The 18,093-nt window shown below is 40.0% G+C and overlaps 3 protein-coding genes across 3 annotated transcripts; 1 reads left to right on the forward strand and 2 right to left on the reverse strand.

Annotated features, from left to right (window-relative positions):
- Window positions 1-76: 76 nt before the first annotated feature.
- On the reverse strand, window positions 77-2,151 carry psmd9 (proteasome 26S subunit, non-ATPase 9). The gene is made up of 6 exons (XM_018668394.2): window positions 1,979-2,151; window positions 1,739-1,838; window positions 1,133-1,326; window positions 895-996; window positions 624-712; window positions 77-426 (listed from the first exon to the last, which is right to left on the reverse strand). The coding sequence occupies exons 1-6, from the start codon at window positions 2,102-2,104 to the stop codon at window positions 399-401; spliced, it is 639 nt and encodes a 212-aa protein (XP_018523910.1). The 5' UTR covers window positions 2,105-2,151; the 3' UTR covers window positions 77-398.
- Window positions 2,152-2,855: 704 nt separating this feature from the next.
- On the reverse strand, window positions 2,856-8,685 carry LOC108878084 (rab5 GDP/GTP exchange factor). The gene is made up of 9 exons (XM_018668390.2): window positions 8,416-8,685; window positions 6,728-6,915; window positions 6,282-6,409; window positions 5,339-5,490; window positions 5,170-5,239; window positions 4,944-5,079; window positions 4,757-4,851; window positions 4,038-4,294; window positions 2,856-3,937 (listed from the first exon to the last, which is right to left on the reverse strand). The coding sequence occupies exons 2-9, from the start codon at window positions 6,883-6,885 to the stop codon at window positions 3,521-3,523; spliced, it is 1,413 nt and encodes a 470-aa protein (XP_018523906.1). The 5' UTR covers window positions 6,886-6,915; window positions 8,416-8,685; the 3' UTR covers window positions 2,856-3,520.
- A 1,904-nt stretch (window positions 8,686-10,589) lies between these two features.
- cfap251 (cilia and flagella associated protein 251) lies at window positions 10,590-17,459 on the forward strand. Its single transcript, XM_018668450.2, has 20 exons — window positions 10,590-11,201; window positions 11,390-11,530; window positions 11,721-11,830; window positions 11,919-12,027; window positions 12,426-12,506; window positions 12,606-12,683; window positions 12,764-12,805; window positions 12,912-13,159; window positions 13,266-13,442; window positions 13,534-13,784; window positions 13,920-14,071; window positions 14,265-14,441; window positions 14,557-14,741; window positions 14,828-14,942; window positions 15,375-15,538; window positions 15,636-15,726; window positions 16,259-16,402; window positions 16,480-16,708; window positions 16,890-17,009; window positions 17,129-17,459. Exons 1-20 carry the CDS (start codon window positions 10,941-10,943, stop codon window positions 17,254-17,256), a joined length of 3,003 nt encoding a protein of 1,000 aa, XP_018523966.1. The 5' UTR covers window positions 10,590-10,940; the 3' UTR covers window positions 17,257-17,459.
- Window positions 17,460-18,093: the final 634 nt, after the last annotated feature.

An 18,093-nucleotide genomic window follows, 5' to 3' on the forward strand; every position in this document is an offset into this window, starting at 1 on the left:
TATAAATAGCTGTTCAGATTCTTCAGCTCTTTTTTAGGTCAGTTATGATGAGGACGTATTAAACTTAAAAACAAAATTTTCAAGTTCAAAAATAAAATCTTTAATTACATCTGAAACACTTTGGTAACAATTCATCATCTTACCAAGATTCTCTCGCTTTACTGTTGAGTAACATCGGATGATATCTTTCCTAAGAGTTGAAAATAAGCCTTTGCTGATACATAGTAGCAGAGCTAATCAATTACTTTCCAAAGTCTCCAGTCATTGCTACTTCAACAATCACTCGGGTTAATAGAAATATTTCCAAGATACTGAAAAATTGAACAGATGGAAATTTCTGCAGCATCCAGAGGTAACACTAGTGAAAGAAAGTGTCATTCTGCACAATGTCATGATGATCACCGATGGATTGGAACAATGTTGCATCTGAAAAAGACAGCAATGAATATAATTATATAATATACATAATGAATTGTGGATGTTAAGGTGAAGAGTATTTTGCTGATATCAGTACATGGAAAGGTAAAGCACTTGCACATAGAGAAACATTTGCTTGTCTCACTGGATGCTTTTCAGCATCTCTGCTCATGTGGGCTTCCAGCTTATATAGCTGTAACACTCACCCCAGCAGACCTCTGCCTGACCATCGCTGTGGAGTAAGGCTCATCTGAACACTCTGGCCATCACGGATGACTGTGACACGTAATGGTTTCTGTAGAAGAACATGACATTGCAGTTAGATCATCTATAAATCTACAGTTGTTGTCAGTGCCAGGCTGGGCAATATGAAGAAAAGATAAAACACAATTAGAAAAAGAGCTTATTATGCTGACAAAAAAAAAAAAAACTGTCAGAGTTTTAATGCCCAACCAGTGGATCACTCCTGCAGCTTACCCCTTCACTGTGTTGCACCACAGCAGCAATGTTCTGGAGGTTCTGAAAGTTCTCCGGGTTCACAGAACCAAACTCTGTGACTTCATCACCAACTCTGAGGCCCTGTGGAAACAAACAACCAATTACTACAATCACAGCAACCAAATAGCTACTTTACAAGTCTTAAACTTCAAAGAGTTGTGATGGTTAATCTGGAAAAACTACCAATATAATGTAAAGTATATGTCATTTCACTCACAGCTCCGCTGGCAGGTGAGCCCTGTGTCACAGCATCCACCCGTGCAAATGGAGGCGGCAGGGTGACCTGCTGCTCCATTGCCTCCACCTGGGCCTCTGCCTCGTCCCGTTCCCGCTTGGCTTTCTCTCGAGCATGCAGCTTGTGCAGAGCTTCTTCTATCTCCGCCATGATGGCCTTGTGATCATTCTGCAGGCCTGGAGGACACGGTCAAAGTGTTACCTTCACAAAGAAAGTGGATCCTGAAGAAACTATAAAAAGAAGCTTATCTATCTATCTAAGAAGAGAAATGTACTGATATAAAACTGCAACAATTAGATGATTCATCATTTGACAGAAAATTAACTTGCAAGTTTTCTGATAGTCAAGCACTGTTTTCAGCTTATACTGCTTTAACGTGGAAATTATATTTAAGACGTTGTCTGCTGTAACTTACCATTATGCAATAACAATCTAATTGGCGACATTATAGGATAATGGTGACTCTATTACCTAAATAACCGTATCAGACTCACACTGTTAGTAGGTTGTGCTGCTTCATGTTAAACTCATATGTCCCCTCTTGCCAAAGAAAACACTAGAAGCAACAACACACTAGCTGGAGCTTACATGAAATGTTGTGCCTTGCGGTCCTGATCTGGTATAAATTAACATCTGCTCGGGGGAAGCCCTCTGCGTCAACCAGCGGACCTTCAACTCCGACACCTTGCTGTGAATACAAAGTGAGGAAAGAAAGAAAGAAAGAAAGAAAGATGCTGAGCTGACGACATTCACAACAACCTGACAGAAGCTTCTAGCTTTGAGCTAGCCTTATGTTTAGCTTTGTATTATATTGTGTGTCTGACTTACGTCTTCTAAGACGTCGTAATACGCTTTTATCTGCTCTTCAATTTCATCTTTCTTTTTTATGAGGTTTTTAACATCATCCATTGTTATTTCGGTGTTTCCAGGACTGTTTTCCTCTGTCATCTTCATGGCTGCTCAGTTTGGTGTGTTGTCTACTTCCGGGCAGATATTCTTCTTCTACTTCTTTTTCTGGTAGGTTAATGACCCTTTGCTTTACTGCCCCCAACTGGTCGATTAAAAAAGTAAATAAATCTAGCAGTTTTTTCCCTATAAACGCAGTCGTGCAGCCACCAAATAACTCACAACCCTATATTGTAAAATAAATATTACAAGTTACTGATATAAAGCACGGTCAAAGTATGAAGCCCTCGCACTACATGAAAACAACTATAATAACTATTTGTGGTTAGAGATCCCACCCAGATATATTCAAAGGTATATTGAATATTCACGTTTGAATAATAATTTGTGTCTGAAATGGTTTCCCCATATTTTTTTAAAGTTCAATTACCTGGTTGGAAATCAAAGTTAGTCAAAGGAAGTCAAAATTACTACTAATATCAATCTACAGTTCTCTCACTGGAAAACTGCAAGCTATAAATGTACTATTATTTGTCATTTAAGACAATTAACTACTGGATTCAAGGTGTCTTCTGCATCACAGATGTATGTGCAACACAGGCTTTAAGATTCAATATCACACTTGTCTAAGTTGCCTATTGCACCAGGATCAGCTTCCCAATTCAGTTAAGCACATAGCAGCTATTTTCATGTTTGACTTCTGCTTGACTCTTCAAACAAGTGAATTCCAAAAAATTAGCTGTTGACAAAATGTTATACAAATAATTATCTACTCAAGAAAGACACAGAACGCATACTATTAAATCATAAGTCAGCTTTAATATAATAATTGGATAAACCCCTTAAATTTCTTCAGAAACTTTTCAACAGTTGTAAACAACACATACCTTCTGCACACTAATGCAGATTAGATTATTTTGATCTTTGAACAAACAGTGAAGGCAACATATTGAGAACAGTTACACAGCTTTGGAAAACATGGTTTGACTAAATACATCCCCTGACTTGTAGTGGTCCACAACAATCCTTTTTCCTGTAGCGCATCTTTTAATTTCACAGCAGTTTACATGAAGGCACATTGGTGTACACTATTAGAAAAAAGTGAATATTAAATAAGCACCCTTGAAAGTGTTAGGTGATATCCCTAAGTGCTGTGTACCCTGAGTGCTTAAATATTACTTATGATCACACCTGTTGCTACAAACTGGAATGTATTTTAACGGCTTTCATCCTCAAACAGGATTCAAACCAAACATTTTTTAATAAAAAAAACTTCTGTGATGCTAAAAGTTTCCTTCAAGAAGTTTTCCTTCATGTTCAGCTGGCTTACACAACCCAGCTTTCTACAACAACCTGTGCAAATGTGGCATTTGAATATAAATCTGCTAGTTTTGCATCCTACATAAGTTAGTGCTGATGATTAAAAAGGGTCAAGTGCCAGATTAGGTGTTTTCGTAAATGTCTCTAACAGTCTGTATCTTTTGGACCTGCGTGTTCATCTGTGAGCACCAGCACCGACTGGTCTTTGTCGTCCCCTTGCAGTGATGCATCGCTAGATGAGGATGAAAGAACCTGTGAGAGTTCAACCTGAACCGTTATCTCCTTCTGTACCCGAGCAAACTGTGCTGTCGCATCATCCAGTTGTGAATTAACTGCTTGCACCCACTCTTGTAGCTGCAGGTTGAGAGCATCCATCCCCTGGTCCAGCTTCTCCTGTCTGCCTGTTAGCTCTTCTAACAGGTGTTGTGTGTTGCTGGCAATCTGCTGCCTCCTGCTTCCTGCAGAGGGAGCGCGCTGATGCAGCATGTAGCCCTCAAACTCTTCAGGACTGAGGTTTAGTGCCGGTCCGTCCAGCTTTTCAATGAAGGCCACAGCGCAAGACTAAAACAAGAGGACGAGGGGAAAGACATGAGCGATGAGCTGACCTTGTTACACACGTCCTGTGGTTTATGATGGGTGAGTAACTTTGCAATCACCTTACCAAATTTGTGAAATAGTAGCCGCTCTCTCCTGCCATCAGACTGTGAGGAAGACCAAACCGAATCACATATTGCATGTTGGAGTGTAGGCGTGGTGGGTTGGCCTTCAGTACCACATAAATCAGCCCCGACAGGAAGTCATCGGCATTAGCGGGCTCACTGTTTGAGGTAGAAAGCCCCTCGAAGACATGCTGACTGCATTTGGACACACATGCAAGTTTGTCCTGAGGCGCTCGTTTGGCATCCATTTCAATTATGGCTGTTGAAAAAAATACAGGGTGGGTCAAAATGTCAAAGATCAGCATTTTAGACTTTTTAATGATGTTTTCAGCCTGTGTGAAACTCAACACTGTCTCTAATGAGCATAAAAGAATAGTTCAGCATCTTGGGGATAACACTTTATACGCTTTAAGGCGGACAGTAAAGATTGATACCACTCTCATGTCCGTCAGTTAAATATAAGGCTACAGCTAGCAGCTAGTTAGCTTAGCATAACATGAAGACAGGAAAAAGGGGGAAACAGCCTGTCTCTGTCTAAATGTAACAAAATCTAACCAACGACACGCACCGTTCTGCATTGGGTTTTATAGCCTTATGTTTCACAAACAGACATGAGAGTGGTATCAATCTTCTCTTCTTATCTAACTCTCCAACACAAAGTAAATAAGCACATCTCCTAAAATGAAGCCCTGTTCCCTCCTGTCCTGACGTAGTGAATCACCTGTTATAGCAGGCAGAAAGGGGTCGCTCGCCACTGAGGTCTTTTTATCAGGGAAAGGCACGCTCAGCATCTGCGGAGTAACCCAGTTTAAGGAGCTGCAAAGTGAAGACACACAAGTGTCAAACAGTCATCACATGTTGGAGGCTTCGATCAGACACAACATGAGTGACTTGTGCCTGAGTGTTACCGTATCCTTCTCTGGAGAGCCAGGTCCTTCTGTTCATCATCACAGCTGTCGTGGCAGAAGACCCATTTGTGCAACCGTGTCATTATTAACTTCTCCACGTGCTCCATTATCTGGGTGATCTGAGCTTCGGAAAAACCTGAAAACAAGGGTAACGACTCAAATGTCTCTTTTTCAAAACGTTTCCAGAGTGAATGACTTAAAAAGTGTTGAACTGATTTGTACTGACTGCTAAAATGTTCAGCAAAAGACTGGTAGAAATCCTGCACAAGGTCCGACTGTTTCTGTACCGGCAGATCCTGTGAAGATGATGACAAGCTATGATCAGAACAGCTCTGATATTTCAAAGAGAAGCAATAAGAAGAGGTGTAATGTTAAACTTCTAAATGGATAATTACATGGTAAGCCTCCATTGTGTTGAGAAAAGCTGTGCATCGGGACTGCAGGCGCTGGGAGGAAGAGCTCCGGAGTATTTTTAGGAAACCCGTGAAGTCCCCAGGCTCGAGGCTCTGGTATGCTTTTAAAGCATTTGTTTGGCTTTCAGAAGGCTCTAGAGTGACAAAAGGTGGACATCATTCCAGATAAATAAATGAAGCAACATGTTTTAACACTGCAACATGAATGACTCAGTCACTGCATTTGGTGAAGCAGTGGTGCACACAGGTGGAAAAGGGGCAAATATCACCACAGGTACCCAGGTTCAATCCCTGGCAGCAGGACCTACAGGCTGATTTTACTTTGTGAACATGGAGAAATAAGCACACTACACTCATGAGAGCGAAACTGTACATTAGATAATGAAGGAAAACAACTGGTATTGTCAGATTTTGTTGTCATTACATAACTGCAACTAGAATTCATGTGGTGAAGAGGTGCCTGATGTTTTGTGTCAAATATCTGGGCTCTGTCACAAAGCAGGATTTCCAAACTAGCTGGTGGAGAGATCAGAAAGAGCTCCATTACCATGTAACTTCATGTTTTGTGAGACAGGCCTCAGGACAATCTTGAACTACCAATATAATGCAAGCAATCTAGTGTAGATTGTGCTGCTGGAGAGCACAGACCATCAAAAAGATAATTAGCAGCAATGTGCAGTTCACAGTTCATGTTTACTTTTCTCTTCTGCCTTTGTTGATGTGTTGGAAATAAGGCTTTTCTTCATGTCATTGCTCTTCTTGCCTTTGCTCAACAACATTTCGCTCTTGATCCTCAGGGAGTACAACTAGTGTCTGAGCTAAATGTGATACAGCAGCTGACAGGGGGGATTTTTATCCTGAGGCAATACAACCAAACATTTTGCAGACTGACTCAAAGTAGAAAAAGAAGAAAAACAGCACGAACCTTGGCGTTTTGGAGGTGATGGGCTGCCCCAGAAGAGTCTCCTCATTGTGTTAATTCGATGACTTTTCTCAATGTTTTTCTTCTCCTCAAATTTGGAGAAGGTGGGAGGAGTTCCATCGTTTCTCGGCCTGCAAGGAATGACAACTTCACACATCCAAACCTGAACCAAGTTTCAACCAAAAGCACTTAAGTTGACTCAAGCTGAGAGTTAGCCTTCCATAGCCAGTTGGTACAACTATTAACATAATAAATTAAAGCATTTTGTGATTATTATAAATTTATTTTCTAATTGTTTAATTAATATGCAGGACAACATCTATCCGGATAGACACTGACGTGTAAGAATGAAGTGTTGCTTTTAAGATTCTGCAACAAGAAACCATCTTTGCACGGACACCGTTAGCTTCACCTGTCTGAGTCTGAATGATTGTTAAAAGTGTTTTTACCTTGTGTCTTGCCTGTGGGCTCCAGCTGGGCGTGCTTTCTCTCTCCAGCACTTGGAGCAGAGGCCTTGCCATGCAGGGTTTCCATAATATCCACAGGCATTCTTGCAGAGCAGCTCCTCCTGAGAAACTCTGATTCCTCGTTGCTTATCAGTCCACATTGTAGAAGCTCTCTCTTAGACTACTCCCACCTGTTAGACATGGCATTAATATTTAAACAACAACAGAAAGTGTTCTTTTCAATACACTTGGTAAGTCTGATATAATTCATCTGACAGTTGAAAGTTTTTACTGAAACTCAGTGTGTCATGTGTTTGTGACTGCAGGGGCTTAAATCTCACAAGCTTAGTGTTCAGTGCAGCCTGTTGTGCTAAACTTGGCACATAACCTTAGGCATCTTTACTTAGTGCAAGCATTAGGCTAGGACATTTAACGGTCCAGCAATACAGAATACTAAAACCCACAAACACTCATTTCAAATGCTCTTTAACCTCATGATTTCTAGATGATTTTTTTTCCTCATTCATTTTCTGCCCTTCTGCTTTCTCCATGTGTTTCCTCCCTCTGCTTATTTTCTTTGGTTGAGTTGCTTTCTCCCCTTTTCCTCTTTTGCCGGTATTTCCTCTTTTATTTGAATAATATGACATTCAGACCCAGGAAGAGGGTCACCCAAAGTCATGAAATCTGATCGCCAAATAGAGCTGATAATTCATTTATTTGTATATTTATTTATCTAATCTCTGGGTCTATACTACTATTATTGTTTATCACGGAAGACTCACGGGTTGTCTTTTGTCTCCTTTTTAAAACCCCCAATGGTTTATACCACTAAGACAGTAGTTTATTACGTACACCTAGCTAATACTAATGCAGTTTAGTACATCAGTCCTGCAATAAAGCCTCCTTTAATGAAGATAATGATGAAAGAGGTGTTAATTTAAGGTTAAAACTTCTCTGTATGATGCAATACAGTTCAACAGCACCACAAACGCCAGCCTCCAAAATGACCTTACAGCAGAAAACATAGTTTATACATCAATAATAATAATACTTTTTAGATCTGCTGCCATTAAGGAGAGGTCATTTGTTGATTTAGTTAAAGTGGTTTAATCTGAGATGTTGTCAGAGTCTGTTTTCATTAAAACCACACCTAATTCCATCAACAGTATAAAACGAAAATTGAAAAAAATGTAATCACTAAATGTGTCTGGTTATACTAAGAATAACTCATTACATAACACACTGAGTGCTTTTTAAACAATTACAAGAACTTGAACTCAGATCGTCAGAGACTAAATGTTGCTCTCCAAATTTGCTTTTATACGCTTCACTAACTCTTTCATGTGGCTGGTTTAAAGCGGTTTTAAAGGTTTTTTTGCAGCAAAGCACAAACAGCCGACACAGCAGCTGAACTGAGGAACTACTGTTGGATCTCATATTAAATTATATAACAAAAAAACCGTAAATCTCCCTGGGTTTATGGGCTGAGTGTTGGCTAACAGCTCATTAGAAGCTCGGCTGACTGTCAGCTGAGGAGACTGAGATAAGAGCCACCAGCTAACATTAGCTAACGTCCGGTGGCTAAAGCTGACAACCTGTTTCAGTCCAATATAAACTAATTCAACTTGTCTCGTAATGAAACGGCATATACACATTAGGATAAGTTCACAGTTAATAAAATGCCTCCCCACCTGTCAGCTGGTGAAATCATAATTAGCCGCTTCCTCATCAATACGCGTTTCTCATTTTCTGGCGTCTTAACCGTCGCAAACTCCTCATAATTAGCACAGTGAGAACGATAATCCTTCAAACCTCGGTAAATGAGATGTGAGTTACAAAAAATATGAAACAGAGGTAGTGAAAACGTGCGACAAAACTGAGTAAAAAGTTGAGGGCATGAGACGCAAACAGAGAAAAAAAAGACAGCTGCTCTCAAACCGGTGCAACCGGAAAAGACTGAAAAGTTTGAACTAACCAGCAATGTTTCGACGGTGTCGACCTTTCAAAGCAAAAGTATCACGGCTAAATATACTGATTCACAACCTCAAAATGCCTAAATCACGTGCCCAACTCTACACAAACGAGAAATCATAATTTTGCTTCACTTGTAACCTCTCAAATCCCACTACAGCGAGTGTCCTCACGTCTGCGTAATTTTAACATTTTATTTTGAATATCCCTACCGGAAGCTTTTATATGCTGCTAAGTCTACCTTGACCCTTTTCGGTGTTAATGTTACACTGCCCTCTAGTGGTCATACAGCACTCTTGTCAGAATAACACGATGGCAGAGCCCTTCTGTAGATTTACGGTTTTCATTGACATTTTAGTAATTTCTGTATCATTAATATTAGATACTGTTATAATAGTTTGTGACATATTAAACTGTTGGAGAGGTCCTTTTAGCAAGTTTAAAAAAAATAAAATAAAAATAAAAAAACTCATTTAAGGTCGAGTGGATCTGATATCCTCCAAATACACCCCCTCGAAGTCCACAGAGCATGTTTTATTGTAAAGCAGCCTGAGTTTACAGATACCATGTCTCTGTTTAAAATCACCGAGAAAAATATTTCTATTTCATGCCTATTACGCACTCGATATATTTAAATTATATTTAAAATATTGTGCTAAAGACTGTTTGTTTTGCTGAGAACATTTCCAGACTGTTTAAGCCTACACACACAGCATATTATTTGTTAGAGGGAGTTTTACTGACATCTAGTGGCCACTCTGAGGAAGTGCAATACAAAAGATTCGTCAAGTGCCGTCAATGCTGACATAACAGCACAGGAAATGTCCCGGTGAATACTTTCAAAATATATCAACCAACTTGCAGTAAATAAAACGAGCTCGAAATAATCATCATCGTTTGTTGTTCACAGCTTTAGAGTAACACTCCGCATTCTTCATTGTGATTAATACAGATAGTTTTAATATTCTTTCAAGGTAGGCCATCAGAAAGTCGTGTTTACAGCCAACTGTATATTATTAAACAATACCTGGCTAATCTAACAATGTTTAAGAGCTCATAATACCCTATTATCCCACTTAAGCATCATGCTTCCTGGCTCCTGGAGTCTCCAAAAGTAGAGTGGGAGGCAGAGCCTTTAGCTGTCAGGCTCCATTCCTGTGGAAACCTCTTACAGTTTGGGTGCAGGAGGCAGACACCCACTCTCCACTTTGAGGAGTAGGTTTAAAACTTTTCTTTTTTGATAGGGTTTATAGTCAGGCCCTGGTTATACTACTATAAGCATTATTGTTGTATATCTCTATGCAGTATTTGCACCGTGCTATGTTCTCTACCCTCCTGCTGTCTCTGTGTAATGTAACACCATTCAGCAGCACTGCAAACTATATCCTACAAGATTATCATACAGGTGGATCAACACCTCTCTAAAATCAATTTAAATGAACTTGAACTTGAACTGACTGAACTTCATGAAAGGATCATTTATCAATGCTCTGCAGCATTCAGCTGCATTAGACTGTATTAAGTTAAAAATCCTGGTTATAGCCCTGGTAGTGCTCAGATAACTTCTTCACATCCTCTGTGACCTATGCTGTATTTCAATCTTGTTCATATTGTACTTCGCTGTATTAATAAATCTGCAATTAATCAAATAACTACAAACTAACTGCTACATAGAAAAAGCTGTTGTACCAGGGCCCAACAGACTGAGCTGATAACCTAAAATTTGACAGTGCATCATATTTTATGGGACATTTACATGTTTTCGCAATGTAACCACTCGTTTCACCCAACTGATTAAACATTATGCTAAGGAGTGCTTTTAATTTGAAAGGCCTGACCGGAACGTCTGTATTCTGGCTTCACTTGTGCTCCAGTGTCTAGATGTAACTAGGCAACGAGACGCTGTGCAGGCGCTTTACAGATTGTCAGCTACGACTAAGAAGAAAGTTTTTTTGTTTTTTCCATTGTTTTTTAAAATATACAGCTTTAGACCTTTAAGTAAGGGACATTATACAAGCGCTGTTATTATACAAACGTATTTTCGATCAATTAAATTGTGAGAGTCATTACATTTCGTAGCGTTACTACTCTTTGTCCAGCAATAACTAGCATTCACAGAAGCTTGGCCTCCAAACTTGACAGAGCAAAAGGGGGAGGAAGCTCTATGAAGTTGTTAAAAGTAAAAAAAGAAAAAAGAAAGAAGCTGAATTAATCGTCCAAAACCTGAAGTGTGTTGATAGACATCATGTCAGATGCTGAAGCTAAGGAACACGAGCCTCTCAGAAGCTGTAGAGCGGAAGAAGAACAAGTGCAGGAAAAAGGACCAGCAGGTAATAATGACGAGGAACAGAGGATGAGGAGCGATGAAGCCGAGGAGAGAGGAGGTGTCAGCAGAGAGGAAACAGAGACTGACACACTTAGGATGACCCGGCAGTCTCGAGTCTACACTGCAACCAGAGACACACTTTTCCCAAAGGAGATAACTCATACTAGGACACATGCATTAGTAAGTACAGTATGTCTGGTTTAACGTGTGAAAACATACTTGTTTGTAAATTCCCCCTCTGCACTTGGCAGCTGTGACAGTTTCATGAAAAATGTTGACCTCAAACAAATAGCTCTCCCTAAGATAAGAGGGTCATCTGAGAACTTTCACTGGCTCATAACAACACTGCAAATTTGCTCCCCATCCAGTCTTTAGAGAGGGTATTTGGGATGAATCCTGCTCTTCCTGTCTTCAGTCTTCAAGACCACGATCAGCTGGTGATCCTCTACGCCGGAGCTCACTTTGGGATCATTTACAATCACACCACAAATTCCCAGCACATACTTCAGGTAAAACAAAAACAAACAAACAAAAAACATTTGGTTTTTGACTTCTTATGGAACATGTCCTAAAAAGGAAATGAGACATTGTTCTTCAGCACTATCACTGAACTGGGAGCTATAGATATCTTTTAATAGTTGTAACATGCAGGTTGTTGATGTTAAATAGTCTGCTGTATATACTTGTAAATGTTCTCAGGGTCACTGCCGCCCCATGTCGAGTATGTGTGTGAGTGAGGACAGACGCTGGGTTGCAACTGCAGATGAGGGGCCGAAAAGCACGGTGATGATATGGGACTCCTACTCTGGGTAGCTTTTGATTCTTCACGCATTAAGACATTTTTATATATTAACCTTTGCTCTTGGTAGTAACCACATGCATTATAATTTTTTGCAGTATTCCTGTGCAATCATTGTTTGATTGCCACCTTAATGGAGGCGTCATTGGGATGGCATTTTCAGGAGACACGAAACATCTGGTGACCCTCGGGGCTGAAGAAGTTCAAGTGAGTATGATGGCACGGTTGGAGTGGACAGATTCAATCAAACATTTAAAAAGAAAATCCAGACTTTAAACACTGTTGTTAAGTCTGGATTACAAAATACGCCGATCTAGAAAAAAAGACATTTATTTAAAGATGCACTTTCCAGTTTTTGTTGATGATAAATAAGAAATGAAAGTCATAGGAAGGTTAAGAGTGGCACCACTACACACTGTGTAACTTTCTGTCATTTTGAATGTAAGAGTTCAAAAAACTCTTTAAATGTCATGATTTTATTGTCTTTTAGGTTTATTGTTTAAGGACCATTTTGTGCTATCAGATGGTTAATATCTCAGAACTGACTCCTCTTAAATATAATCTCAGTTGACCAAACTCTTAACCATATGATGATCTTTTCACAGTGTGTGTGTATTTGGGATTGGGCAAATGAAACAGAAAGACCTTTGTGGTTTACAGAAATCCATCCAAAATATGGTTTTCAAGTAAGTAAGCTTTGTCTTCTTCTAACATTAAAATGCCGCTTAACTTAATGGAGAAAGTATTCAGAAAATGAAATGTTCGAATGTTGGTTTGTTTTTCAGGAATATATCATTTTTAATCCGAACGATCGCACCCAGCTGCTCAGCAACAGTGAAACCCAGGTGTTATTTTACAGCAGTGTAAGTCCAGCTGTTCCTTTTTTATTGAAATACATAATACAGCTGTTATGTGTATTGCATTAATGAGCTGTTTTTTTCAGGCCCAGGGGAGTCTGCAATACACAGCCCTGGAGGTTAAGATGGTAAAGATAATTATCAGAGTATTATAGAAAATGTTAATGAATTATTATAGATTTTTATCTATTATTTTGATAAATATCTTACAATTTCGTCTCTTCACCTCTGCAGTTCTCTGAAGCAGCCACCACTCAGTCTTCTCCCAACTCTTCTAAAACTGTCAAGATGGCTGGTGGGTTCCTCACTCGGTCTGTGTTTCACTGGAGAGAGCCTCGGGTCCTTACAGCCACTGCAGCAGGCAGCCTTGTGGTGTGGGACGTGCTGGAAGACTTAGCTGCAAACCAGTGCCTCCCTCAGAACAGAGTCAAGATCCTTAAGCAACAGGAACATCCGATCACTGTTGTTACTGTGACTGACAGGTAGCAAGAGCCAGAAATATTCATTGTTGTTGCCTTTTAGTTGTTTGTAGTGTGTATTCACTGGTCTCTAATCTCTCTTTGTTTTGTGTGCTCTTTGATATCACAGCTGTTACGTAACTGGCGACACTCAAGGCCATATCAAGTTTTATGATGAAAAATTCACGCTTCTCACTTTCTACACTGAGTTCAACCTGGATGCTATTGTTTCCATTTCCTTTTCCAAAGAGTGTACAGAGGGCTATCTGGAGGACTGCACTCTGGAGGCCAAACCATTAATTATCAGGTATCAGAAAAACAAATCGATTATGCCCTTAGAAAAAAACTGTTTTGTGCATTTTAGCCAAGCTGACATCTGTTTTTTTTTTTCCCTGCAGGAACTTTGTTGTGTCCACTGTCAGTTCCAAAGTAGTGCATGTGAATCCACAGAGAGACAGCCCTCAGATCCTGCTGAATGAGGACTGTGACCCTCTTCATGCTGTGGCCTGCCACCCCAAACAGCCAGCTGTGGCCATGGGCAATCATGTGGGCGTTTTGAAAGTGTGGGACTATAACAATAAAGAGATCATCTGCAAAAGGGTTTTTGAGACAGAGAAGCAGATTCAGTGTATCACTTTTGACCCTCAAGGTGAGCCCCTATGCTTATTGAACGTCTTTGCAACAAACAATTGTTGCATACAACTGGTGTTTCCCCGCTGCCGCATGAATTTTCAATTTCTCATTACATCCTGCGATATAAAGTTGCCTTTTTGTCTCTAAATAGGATTATACCTGGCAGTTGGCTTTGGTAGTGGCGCTGTCCACATACTGAATCCAAGCACTTTACAAAGTGATCCCAAGGAGTGTTTCCAGTACACTACAGACAGCATCCATCACATCACCTTCTCCTCAGACTCAAAGTATCTTGCCACTGCGGTGAGCAAGTCTTTTTTTATGACCAGGTGTAATATATCTGAACTTAATTATTGGACTGTTGGCCTGTTGTATATAAACAATATTTTTTGTTGTATAGAAGTAGGTTTGTGGCTATGATAATGGATTGCAAATCCATAACATTTTTATAACTTCAAGTATGACATATACGCTTCATTTCCTTGCTCACTGTTAGGATGCTGGAAAAGCAGTGTCGGTGTTCCGCTTGCAGACTGATGAAGGCTCTTTACCTCGCTGGACGTATCTGGGCAGATACCGCTCCCACTACAAACCCATTACAGACCTTCTTTTTGGGGTTCACCTGGACAGCACCCAACCCAGACTGCTCTCTCTGGGAATGGACCGCCGTCTGGTTAGTCTCATTGGTCAAAGCACTGTGGACTAGCATGATGTTTTGTAATACTGCTTTTTTATACCAAATACTTAGCACACACACCTCCTTGTGCATGTGTGGAACTGAATAACAGGTGGAGTACGACTTGGAAAAAAGTGATGTGAACCAGCTCCTCATCTTAAGCTCAGAGCGCATTGAGCAAAGTGCCGTGCCAGTGTGCATGACTTGGTATCCTCCCCTGACGGCAGAGCAGTTTCTTCTCATAGCCTCAGACCAGTACAAGATGAAGCTTTTCAACAGCACGACCAAGATGTGCAGGTGAAATACAGATCAGATTTTTTGTGTCTTACTGTTGAAACTGCAAATTAAGGGAAAACATTATTACATGTGCTCTACAAACACAGAAAGACTCTCCTTGGCCCAACATATGGCTCTCCCATAAAGCAACTAGTGGTTCTTCCCATGATTAAAGAACCAGAGACAAACTCATATTACCTGGCATACATCACAGAGGACAAGGTCAGTGCTGGAATTTGTGGTATTTTATCAACTTAGCTGTGTCTAAATTATTTCTCTTTTAAAAATCCAAAAGTGTTTGTCTGTTATTATGTTTTACATTACATACAAGCCTTTGTGCTTGTCAGTGGTAATAAAAGATCTTTGATTATGTTTTTACAGGTTGAGTGAGCAGTCACCACCACAAGCACTTTTGTTAAAAGACATATGAAGTTAAAATGGATATAAGAATAGTAGTAGCCATGCTTGACTGAGTATAACACCTCATCAAATCATCTTCTTTATGTATTGGCAGTTCTACTTTTTGAGAAACACCCCTGAACCTTTGAACAGTGTTTAAATGTCATCCTGTTTGGAGCCCAGTGCTATTTTGGTAAGAAGACAGTGGTTCAATTTACTGATGTCACCACTAACAGTGTGTTGTATTTTCTCTAGCTGGGTCTCCAGATTTTGCCTCTGGATGGGAACCCCTACAAGTCCAACGCTTTAATCTGCCATCCGACAGGGGTGTCTACTTTTGCCTGCTCCTACGACAGCCGATTTGTTTTCACTGCAGGAGGACCTGACTGCACTGTCCTGTCATGGAAGATAAGCGTAAAGTAAGCTTTAATAGTACCAGCCTTGAGAACAGTGGAAACGCTCGAGCAGTGTAATCATGTCTCCTGAAACCGGTCCTCTCTCTTGTTGTGACTGCAGTGCCTTGGAGGCAGCAGCCTCCCTGGGAGGAAAGGACCTGGTGCCTTTTTACACTCTTTTAGAGGGAGGGAGAGACGGCAAGTTCTACAAGGTGAGTTACAAGTTTTCCTTGTGCCCCACGACTGCTGAGAGTTAAGTGAACAGCCACTGATTATTTCATACACAAGTGAGAAGCTTGTGTCCCATTCTCTGGTATGTGTCGTTATCAAGGCTATTAAAGTTATGCATTGCATTATTTTGCATGTTGATTTACTTCACAAATTTTGTCTCTTCGTTTCACGGTAATATTCGGCCTGTATATTAGTATTTCATTGTGTAGATCACTAACTAGTGACTGACAGAACAAGTTTTCTTCACACTGTGAGTTTAATTGTGCCTCTTTGTAATGCTTGGGTGTGCTGTCCATGAGTTGATCTGGTTCTTCCAGCAGTTATTTCAGTTTTATTTTATTATTTCTTATTTTTCTCAGAGTTTTTGGAGAGCAGTGCTCATATTTACACACATTATACAAACCCATAAGGTGAAGATATCAGCTTTTACTTGGGGGTGGATTTCTCATAGAAAGTCATTTCTGTGCCATTTTATCCATGGATTCTTAGTTTTCTGAGCTTTTCTGTTTTTAGGAGATTGAGGACCTTTTCTATTACTGCCAAATTCGTCATCAAGGCACCGACTCAATGGAGAAACGTAAAGTGTCTACCAAAATTCCCCTGTCAGAGGTTTCCTCTCTGATGAGAGCTTTGGCCTGCTTCCCTACCGAACAAGAGGTACAGTCAATGTAATTCTGTTCATCTATCTGATAACAAAAACATTCCAATAAAGACTGCTATACTGTTTTCACCAGATAGAAGACATGCAAAATGAGGTCAAGTTCAGCAAATATGCCGAAACGGGAAAATATGTGACTGACATCGACCTGGAAGAGTTCATCAAGCTGTATGTCAACCATCGGCCAGTCTTCGGCATCTCTAGCAATGAGCTCATTCAAGCTTTTCACGTCCTTGGTAGCTGTGAGAGTACAGCACAGCCTGTTCTCCAGAGACATGAGCTGCTGGAGCTTCTACAGGCTCGAGGTACAATACAGGCTGCTCAGTCTGACACAGATTAGTCTTTCTGGTTTTAGTTGTGGGACTGTCACATCACTGACAAAAGTCATGGTCCTTTATTACAGGACATGGTCCTTTTTATTACAGTTTCTATATATAAAGCTTGTGTTAATTGTTCCAACACAGTCAAAATTTTGATGTTTGACAGGGGAGCACATGACAGAAGAGGAGGTGGCAGAGTGTTTCACTACACTTTTAGGTCTCAATGACGAGGAAGAAGGAGGAGGAGGTGGGGAATGTTCTGAGCATGACATTTACAAAGCTGATGGTACGTAAAACAAAAACTCACTGACAGACCATAATCTAAGAATTCACATAACAGCCAAAAAACCTTTTGGTGTGTGTGTGTGTGTGTGTGTGTGTGTGTGTGTGTGTGTGTGTGTCCAGGTGCCGACTCAGGATATTCTTTGGAGCTTGCGATCCCAGATGAGATATCAATGGAGACATTTACAGGTCACATCCTGGGCTTCCCATCAACATCGGGGCAGAGTGGCAAGTCCTCCCCTCCAAAGTGACGAAAGCAACAAACTGTCTAGAAGAAGTTGTGTTCATGACGAGCCTCAGAATCTCTGCTCCTGTTTTTTAGGTTTCTCTCCATAACGTACTGTAAGACTGATGTTGGAATTTTTATGTGAGACATATGAAATGTATTTTGTATGGAAAAGTTGTAGATGAGTAAATGAAACTTTTAAAAATGTAGACCTCTTACTGAGTATTGAGTAATGTGGTATTTCTTAGGTAAAGGTTTGGAACACTACTCCCACCATTTTTTTTCCCTTCCTCAATGTTATAAAAGTAGTCACTGAAACCTTTGGAAAGGAAGAGCTGAAAAACGGTACTCATGGATGGTACTTAAATACATCTTTGAGGTATCTGTATTTTATATTTACATTTTATGCTACTTTATACTTAAACTCTTACACTCACTGAATCTTAGAGGGAAATGTTGTAATTTTTTCACTCCACTACATTTATGCTGCAGCCATAGATACTCATTACTGCAGATTTAGATTTTAGGTAAAATTCACACATGATAAGCATATAACGTATAGTGCATAGTTATAGATAAAAACAGTGGTTCTGAAACCGTTTGTCACGTGAGACCTTTTTTAAAAAAAAAAAAAAACAAGTTGGGGCCACTGTCATGTTTCAGATGTCTATGAATTGTTCGCAGTTCCAGCATAGAGACATTTCATCTCTTAGCTTCTCAGATAGTTTAATCTAAATACTTGCTTTAGGCCCACGGATGTAAAACTTGAAGAAAAAAAGAAAGATGTGATGGTGATTCAAAGTTGTCAGGATCTGCTCTGAAATAACAGATTAGTTTAATTTGTTTTTTTTTTTTTTTTTTA

Source organism: Lates calcarifer, linkage group LG13 (genome assembly GCF_001640805.2).
Source record: "Lates calcarifer isolate ASB-BC8 linkage group LG13, TLL_Latcal_v3, whole genome shotgun sequence".
Lineage (NCBI taxonomy): Eukaryota > Metazoa > Chordata > Actinopteri > Centropomidae > Lates > Lates calcarifer.

Coding starts and splice junctions, on each gene's coding strand:
- psmd9 (XM_018668394.2), bottom strand. CDS start 2,104: ATGAAGATGACAGAGGAAAACAGTCCTGGAAACACCGAAATAACAATG. Junction 1,839..1,978: donor ATTACGACGTCTTAGAAGAC/GTAAGTCAGACA, acceptor TTGTATTCACAG/CAAGGTGTCGGAGTTGAAGG. Junction 1,327..1,738: donor CGCAAGGCACAACATTTCAT/GTAAGCTCCAGC, acceptor CGTGTCCTCCAG/GCCTGCAGAATGATCACAAG.
- cfap251 (XM_018668450.2), top strand. CDS start 10,941: ATGTCAGATGCTGAAGCTAAGGAACACGAGCCTCTCAGAAGCTGTAGA. Junction 12,507..12,605: donor ATCCAAAATATGGTTTTCAA/GTAAGTAAGCTT, acceptor TTTGTTTTTCAG/GAATATATCATTTTTAATCC. Junction 16,709..16,889: donor GGAGCTTCTACAGGCTCGAG/GTACAATACAGG, acceptor GATGTTTGACAG/GGGAGCACATGACAGAAGAG.
- LOC108878084 (XM_018668390.2), bottom strand. CDS start 6,885: ATGTGGACTGATAAGCAACGAGGAATCAGAGTTTCTCAGGAGGAGCTG. Junction 5,240..5,338: donor ACACAATGGAGGCTTACCAT/GTAATTATCCAT, acceptor TCATCTTCACAG/GATCTGCCGGTACAGAAACA. Junction 5,080..5,169: donor TTTTGCTGAACATTTTAGCA/GTCAGTACAAAT, acceptor CCTTGTTTTCAG/GTTTTTCCGAAGCTCAGATC.